This window comes from Triticum urartu, chromosome 5 (genome assembly GCF_003073215.2).
Source record: "Triticum urartu cultivar G1812 chromosome 5, Tu2.1, whole genome shotgun sequence".
Classification (NCBI taxonomy): Eukaryota; Viridiplantae; Streptophyta; class Magnoliopsida; order Poales; family Poaceae; genus Triticum; species Triticum urartu.
This window is the reverse complement of record NC_053026.1, coordinates 411,770,744-411,779,514: the sequence shown is the minus strand read 5'-3', so window position 1 is coordinate 411,779,514 and position 8,771 is coordinate 411,770,744. Positions and strand designations below refer to the sequence as shown.

General features: G+C 48.5%; 1 protein-coding gene across 1 annotated transcript; it reads left to right on the top strand.

Moving 5' to 3' along the window:
• Positions 1-5,096: 5,096 nt before the first annotated feature.
• LOC125509375 (ethylene-responsive transcription factor 1-like) lies at positions 5,097-8,149 on the top strand. Its single transcript, XM_048674343.1, has 3 exons — positions 5,097-5,508; positions 6,918-7,808; positions 7,917-8,149. The coding sequence occupies exons 1-2, from the start codon at positions 5,220-5,222 to the stop codon at positions 7,769-7,771; spliced, it is 1,143 nt and encodes a 380-aa protein (XP_048530300.1). The 5' UTR covers positions 5,097-5,219; the 3' UTR covers positions 7,772-7,808; positions 7,917-8,149.
• The last annotated feature ends 622 nt before the right edge of the window (positions 8,150-8,771 follow it).

Sequence of the window (8,771 nt, the reverse complement as noted above, 5' to 3'; positions counted from 1 at the left end):
GTAATACCTCTCCGTCATATGGAGTGACAAATCCCAGTCTTGATCCATGTCAACCCAACAGACACTTTCGGAGATACCCGTAGTCTACCTTTATAGTCACCCAGTTACGTTGTGACGTTTGGTATACCCAAAGCACTCCTACGGTATCTGGGAGTTACACGATCTCATGGTCTAAGGAAAAGATACTTTGACATTGGAAAACTCTAGCAAACGAACTATACGATCTTGTGCTATGTTTAGGATTGGGTCTTGTCCATCACATCATTCTCCTAATGATGTGATCTCGTTATCAATGACATCCAATGTCCATAGTCAGGAAACCATGACTATCTGTTGATCAACGAGCTAGTCAACTAGAGGCTTACTAGGGACATGTTGGTGTCTGTTATTCACACATGTATTACGATTTCCGGATAACACAATTATAGCATGAATAAAGACAATTATCATGAACAAGGAAATATAATAATAATGCTTTTATTATTGCCTCTAGGGCATATTTCCAACACCTAGTCCCTAATTTTGTGTAAAAATCACCGCGTTTCCATTAAACTTTTTGCAAAATGCACTGATTATGTGATTTAGCCCATTTAATCACTTTCTGACAGATGGGACCGGACTATAAGAAGCTGACCTGGCAAAAAAATTACATACACATCCCTGGATTTAAAAACAAAAAGCAATCAACTCCCTGCTCCCCTGCTCCCGATCCGATCACGAGGAGGCAACCGCGCCCGCTCTCCCTCCTCCCGCAAGATGGGGACGAAGCCCGACATGCCCGACATGGTGGGGGGAGCCAGCTGGTCGGCGGCGCCGGCGGTGGAGTTCGGTCGGTACTCGAAGACCAGGTCGAGCGGCCGGGCTCGTCGTGGACGACGAGGGAGGCGCTCGTGGCCTGGGGTCGCTGTCGCGCCATTCCTGCTGGTGCTCGCCGGCGACAAAATGCCGGTGGATCCTCAAGATCCAGCCATGGCGGACGCCGTGCAGCAGTGCACGAGCCGATGCTGCTCCTCCGGTTTGCCTCCCACCGCGTGCTCCAGCGTGGCCTCGACCTCTAGGCACTGTCCATCCACACGGGCGACTCCGGCCCGGCGAACGCGGTGGCGAGTTGCGGCAGCAGGCCCCTGGCCAGGTCCAAGGAGGCAAGCCTGGTGCCTACCCCGTGCCCCCAGTACGCTGTCGTGCTGCTGCGCGCTGCTGGGTGTCCCCTGGAGATGGCCGAAGCGCGGCCAATGCAGGGCCAGGGCGCCGCCGGTCTTCAAGGTCGCGAGCAGCAGTTGAGCTTTCGCTGCTGCCGGCGGATGGCACCGCGCTCCTGGGCGGCGAGTGGCCTGGGCGTGCCGTGGCGCGGCTGCTCCTCTTCCCGACTATCCCCCTGGCCCGACGGCGAGATCCAACAATGCGTAGCCGGCAGCCCGACGCGCAAGCACTCCGCCCAGCGCGTCGCTCCGGCGTCCCCGGCGAAGCAGCGGTGCGGAGGCCATGAACCCGACAGCCAGTGCGCCTCTGCCCGGGGGTGGGGGTCTGATTGCTTTTCTGTTTTAGATTAAGGGGGGTGTGTGTAAAATTTTTGCTCTTACAATCTGGCCCCACTTGTTAGAAAGTGGTTAAATGAGACAAATCACCTGATCAGTGCAATTTGCAAAAAGTTTACTGGAAACACGGTGATTTTTACACAAAATTAGGGACTAGGTGGTTTTCTGCAATCGATGCCCCAAATGTGGTGGTTTTTTGCAATTCACTCGATGAACCACGATGTCGGGGATTCAATCAATCTCGTATACAATTCCCTTTGTCTATCGGTATGTTACTTGCCCGAGATTCGATCGTAGGTATCCCCATACCTCGTTCAATCTCGTTACCGGCAAGTCTCTTTACTCGTTCCGTAATGCATGATCCCGTGACCAACTCCTTAGTCGCATTGAGCTCATTATGATGATGCATTACCGAGTGGGCCCAGAGATACCTCTCCATCATACGGAGTGACAAATCCCAGTCTCGATTCATGCCAACCCAACAGACACTTTCGGAGATACATGTAGTGCACCTCTATAGCCACCCAGTTACGTTGTGATGTTTGGTACACCCAAAGCATTTCTATGGTATCCGGGAGTTGCACAATCTCATGGTCTAAGGAAATGATACTTGACATTAGAAAAGCTTTAGCAAACGAACTTCACGATCTTGTGCTACGCTTAAGATTGAGTCTTGTCCATCACATCATTCTTCTAGTGATGTGATCCCGTTATCGATGACATCCAATGTCCATGGTCAGCAAATCATAACTATCTATTGATCAACGAGCTAGTCAACTAGAGGCTTACTAGGGACATGTTGTGGTCTATGTATTCACACATGTATTACGGTTTCCGGTTAATACAATTACAGCATGAACAATAGACAATTATCATGAACAAGGAAATATAATAATAACCATTTTATTATTGCCTCTAGGGCATATTTCCAACACAAACAGGGGTTCTCAGTCTACTCCCATGTGAAATTTCATGAAAAAATACTAGGAAACGTATTTGTGGCGAAGGAAATATGTCCGAACAAAAATTCATCCTAATTTTTTCTCTATAGATAGGAAATTTTTGTGTTTTTCGCCATGAATACGTTTCTTCGTATTTTTTCACAAAAATTCACACGGGAGTAGATCGGGAACCTAGGTTTGATATCCCAAAATCTCAGATTTTTTTCAAACTTCTCGGTATTTTTTTGAATTTAATGTTTGTATAGGGGTGTAGAGCACCTAGGTGCTACAAATCCGCTTCCGTTCCAACAACCCATCATACAATAGTTCATAAACTTAGGGTTTGTTAATTTCTTTCACTCTAGCCACCCGTCCATGAACAAAGTAATCACACATTGATCTCCTTTAGTCCCTTAAAAGTTAAGTGATATGCAATGGACGTTCACACATCACTACTAGATGATTACACCACAACATAATATCAAAACATTGAACACGATCAACTTCACAAGATTACTAGCATTAATGTTTATCCCATGTCCTCAAGAACGTCACGGGCTAATTACAACACATCGATTATATGAATAACAATCTGGACATTTAATCGCTCACCAATACTCCAAGGACATATTAATCTGAACTACAAGGAGTAACGAACTCCAGAAACTATACTCAGCAAAATACCCGAGGTAAAAAATTCATAGTTCGGAAAGCTAGGGTTGAGGGAGTTGATGGAGATGACAATGATGATGAAGATGTTGATGGAGATGATGATCCCAATGATGATCGGAGTATTGGTGAAGACGATGTCTTTGAATTCACCCTCCCAGAGGGATGAATCTTCGACAAAATCAACCTGTCGGAAGTCAAAAGTGCTCTGGCTCGTAGTGGCAGCGAAAAAATCCCGCAAATTCCCTATTGTAGTTTTAGATCAGAGGAAAAATATAGGTGGTGGGCATGGGCCGCACACGGCCAGGGGCCTGCGTGGCCATGATGCTTGGGAGCCCTATGGCCCCCTTCTAGCCCATCTTCGGGATCCTGGCTTCTTTTCTTATTTTCTGAAATTTTTGGAGCTTTAGAAAATTTTCTTTTTATTGTAGTACCTTTTGTTTCCGATTTCATGTTGTATGGTAATTTCCGGACAATTTGCATGTGTTACATGCAAATTAAAGAAAAAATGCATTAGGACTGAGAAGTAATGTGTGAAAAATATAATTGATAATGAGTAAATTATAATAAGAAACAGTGATGCAAAATGAGCGTATCACGGCTAGGTTCGTCCGAGCCGCAATGAAAAGAACGGGTCGTATCCCCTCTCAAGGCCTTTGTGTTTGGAGCTGGGCATCGGCAATCGGGGTTGATGGAAGGTGGCGGTGTTGGCGTTGGGGCTTTTCCGGCAACATGACGAGGTTGGGTGTTGTCGTAGACACGACAATGGTTTTGGTAGTCGAAGGTGTATATGTGGGATTGCCTCGTTTTGTTTGATGTTGCAAAGTCGGAGACCCGATAACAGAGTCGCGGCTGCGACGATGAACAATGACAGATGGTCTATACGGTGGTCTTTCATGGCGCCATCCTTAAATAGTTCTTCTTCATAGCTGTCCGCCAGAGCCGAAGCTACGTTGTTCTCGCCGTGGGTCGCCGAGTTCCGGCGCGGATCTGGTGGCGTGGGCTAAGCGGCGAAGTCGATATCGCTTCCTCAGTGACAGATGAGGCCTGACTGCACGGAGATGTTTTACAACAAATGCGTATCATGAACCGTGACGCACACTGCAGATGAAGAAAAAAACACTGTAGAAAAACCGAGACACTAAATATAGCCGACATGGGCGTACAGTTGGACGCAGGGCGGCCGGAACGCCGGGTTAAATGCGTCAGAGCTGCCGGAGAGCCGGAGCGACGACGTACTGTAGTAGGAGTATACTTACTATGTGCCGCAAAACCACCCTCGACCCTGCCCGCCGCTTGCCACGCTACGCTACAGAGACGCCTCTGTCACGCGCCCCTGCGTTTCCTATCGCCCCAGAAAAAACTCGTAACGCGAGCACTTTTCTCGTTTGTCCCCTCGTATAACAAAAAACGGAAGCAAGGCGTGACGCTATCGTCGCCATGGACGGACGCAGCGCAGCGCATCGCGTTGGGCGCACGGACCCAACAGCAGCAGGAGCCTCGGTCGAGCACATGCCCGGCTCGCTCCAAAAGCAGCTTTGACGGCGCCCTCTAAAGCGCATTTCCAGCCGGACCTCACTCGCTCACTCATACTACGTGACACGAGCCCGTTCCCGGAACGGACCCCAAACGCAAACCGTGCTGTATCTTGTAGGGCTGGGCCCCAACCACTGGCTATCATCACTCACTCGGAGGCACGTACGTACGTGCCCGAGTACTACTGCACACATGAATGATGAATCTACTGCTACCACTAGTAGTAGTAGTACGTGCAGGCACATTCACTCGGTCAGTCAGTCACTTTGGCGCGAAAGGGAGCGGCAGGCAGGGTGAGGATGACCAACTGATTGTTTACCTGGGGTGAAAAAGAGCAGGGATCCAGCCGCTTCCATCGTCGCCGTCGGGTAGCGCGTCAGCTGACACGGCTGTTATAAGTAGGGAGCACCGCCCGCCAGCTACTAGTACTACCGTCTCACCCGCTCCGCCCGCAGAGCTCCCGTCCTCCCTCCACTGTGCCGCCCGTGCTCCCGGCGCCGATCCGGCCCTCCCCCCCTCCCTTGATCCACACCTCGCCATGTGCGGCGGAGCCATCCTCGCGGGCTTCATCCCGCCGTCGGCGGCCGCCAAGGCGGCGGCGGCCAAGAAGAAGCAGCAGCAGCGCAGCGTGACGGCCGACTCGCTCTGGCCGGGCCTGCGCAAGAAGGCGGCGGACGAGGAGGACTTCGAGGCCGACTTCCGCGAATTCGAGCGGGACTCCAGCGACGACGACGCCGCGGTCGAGGAGGTCCCCCCGCCGCCGGCCGCGGCGGGGTTCGCCTTCGCCGCCGCCGCCGAGGTCGCGCCGCCGGCCCCTGCCCGCCTAGGTGAGACACGAGGACCACATTCAACTTGGCTTCCTCTTCCCTTCTTATTTTCCATTTATCTACGAGAGGGCAAAAGAAAGATGCCCCCGCCTGCTTTGCGTCGCCCTTGAGGAGAGACGATGTTCTACAAGTATCTGCCGAACCAATCGACTTCCGATGGCAAGGCCTGGTAGATTTAATCTTCATGCGAGGGATGGAGTCAGTACTTGGTACTGTAAATTCCGCTTGTTTACCCAAATCTGGTTAATTCTAGGGCATAAGATCCTACCTAGTGGGGATTTTGGTAGACAAACTCTGCCTTAGAGTCTGCAATTTATTTTCAGCCCTAAATCAATTTAGGATAGTAAGGTGGGGGATTGATGGGTTTCCAAGGTAGTTGAGCTCTCGTGGTTGTTGAGTGCATTTGTGCGTCTCCATAACTATTAACTAATCATGGGTTTTGGGTCCGTAAGCTTCTGCCTTGTATTATGATTTTCAGTTTTAAATGATTAACCTATCTCTGGTGATGCTCTTGTAACATGTCTACCTATGGTAAACAAAAATCACTGTCTTAATTTTTACATTTTCTTTTTAATTTTGATTGATGTATTGCCATCTTGAGATTTAGATGTATGCCCTATTGCCCTTCCAGGGATCTTGAAAATGATAATTTTGTACCTCATTTCAGTTTCTTTGATCCATTGAAATAAAACAATCTAGTGACTTCAAATTTACATCAGCTTAATTCCTTTCCCCCCCTGAGGAAGCACATCAGCCTAATTCTGATGTAAATGAAAACATATTCTTAACGGCATGCTAAGTTTTATACATCATAGATATCATTTTGCTGGATAAAACTTCAAACATGATAGCAGTGAGAAATGAAGAGAATTAGTAGTACTATCTTTTCCTAACCGTAGTCCGTAGAGCAACCAGTTAGTTCTATAAACTCAATGATGTTGTTCCTAGTAGCAGCTTGTCTGTGATTACTTATATAGTTATATATGTCTGCTATAGGCATTTCGTTCCCAAGGTTAATTGATGTTTCTACAAGAAATAAGTTTCTACAGTAGGGTATGGTCATACTCTATGTCAGAAGGAAACATAATTCTGGTCTCAACCTTTTCATTACCGGTTAATATTCTCCAGTTTAACTTTCTATATAACTGTTTATCTTAGAGATGTATTGTGGAACTGGAAATCATTTATTCTAAATCTGTAGGCCCCCCCCCCCCCCCCCAGTGTTTATGGGACATAAGGAAGAATTTCAGATCAAACGTATGACTTTGTCTCTTGCACAACTAGAGTAACAAATGTACTTCTCAATGATTTTATTCGGCAGTTCAGTTGCTAATGGGATTGTTGCGCCACCAGTTTCGTATTCAAATTATCTTGTTGGGACGTATTACTAAGTAAAAACTTCATTGTAGATGCTGTTCAACATGATGGACCTGCTGCCAAACCAGTAAAGCGCGCTCGGAAGAATCAGTACAGAGGGATCCGCCAGCGTCCCTGGGGGAAATGGGCAGCTGAAATCCGTGACCCTAGCAAGGGTGTCCGGGTTTGGCTCGGGACATACGACACTGCTGAGGAGGCAGCCAGGGCATATGATGCTGAAGCCCGCAAGATCCGTGGCAAGAAGGCCAAGGTCAATTTTCCTGAGGATGCTCCAACTGTTCAGAAGTCCACCCTGAAGCCAACTGCTGCTAAATCAGCAAAGCTGGCTCCACCCCCGAAGGTCTGTGAGGATGAGCCTTTCAATCATCTGAACAGAGGAGACAATGATTTGTTCGCGATGTTCGCCTTCAATGACAAGAAGGTTCCTGCAAAGCCAGCTGAAAGTGTGGATTCCCTTCTTCCGGTGAAACTGAAACCTCTTGTGCCTACTGAGACATTCGGGATGAACATGCTCTCTGATCAGAGCAGCAATTCATTTGGCTCCACTGACTTTGGGTGGGACGACGAGGCCATGACCCCAGACTACACATCCGTCTTCGTTCCGAATGCTGCTGCCATGCCGACATACGGCGAGCCCGCTTACCTGCAAGGCGGAGCTCCAAAGAGAATGAGGAACAACTTTGGCGTGGCCGTGCTTCCCCAGGGAAATGGTGCACAAGACATCCCTGCTTTTGACCATGAGATGAAGTACTCGTTGCCCTATGTCGAGAGCAGCTCGGACGGATCAATGGACAGCCTTCTGCTGAATGGTGCGATGCAGGACGGGGCAAGCAGCGGGGATCTCTGGAGCCTCGACGAGCTCTTCATGGCGGCCGGTGGTTACTGAGGGTTCTTTGTCAGTGTGGTCTGCGAATAGCACAAATGTAAGCCATCGATGCTGCATGGTTTCGTTCTCTTCCATGCATTTCTTGTGCAAAATACAACTGTTGTTCTTAAATGGCCTTAACTTTTGGTTTATTGCCATTTGCCAGGTCCCTTGCATGTGGCCAAGATGAAGAACTGGTGGTGCATGTGGCCGAGATGAAAGGACTGGTTGCATCTGCTATGTTTCGTAGCCGGATCAGACCCTAGCTATGGTAAAAGACTTCATGCTGCCAGCAGCGGAACCGTATGTCATGTTTATAAGTATTTTCTTGTTGTACATCGTCTCTATGATTGGGTGCATGTGGGAGACTGGAGTTTAATAAATAAAATACCTTGGTCATATGCCTGATGTAATGTGCGTGTTGAGTAACTCCTATATGATGATCGTGCTTATATTGTTAAGTATATTTGCTGAGTGTTTCGCTTTCGCTTTCGGTGCGGCATCTGAAATCGAGAGAGATCTATGACCAAATCAACAGCTTCATATGTTAAATGATCCCGCCTTGTCTTAACTCGGCTGTTTGCTGAGAGCGATTAGTGCCATGCCCCAGCATTAGTGTTTGATTGGTAGGTGGCCACACTCGTGGACGCTGAAGATTAAATACTGGTAGCACTGCAGCTGACTGTATCTGGGACGAGTGCGACCTGAAAAACTGGATCCAAAGAAGATCGGTTGCACACTGGATTTGGTCCCTGGTTTTGCTTTATTTATCATATTATCAGCGCTCCTTCAACCAACAATCAGCTTGCATCACCGTCTTCGAAAGTTTGATTTTCCTAGGGGGAAAGTCGGCATCAACTTTCTGATATACTACTACTGTTAGCGCATCCTTTTCATCGTACATGCTTGGCGATGCGGCTTCTTTGCAAGTAGCAATAATTTTGGGGAAAATGCAGGCCCCAGGCCGGGTCTTTCACCAAGATTTGCTTCCGCCACCGGTCGAGAAATCCGGGGCGCAAAT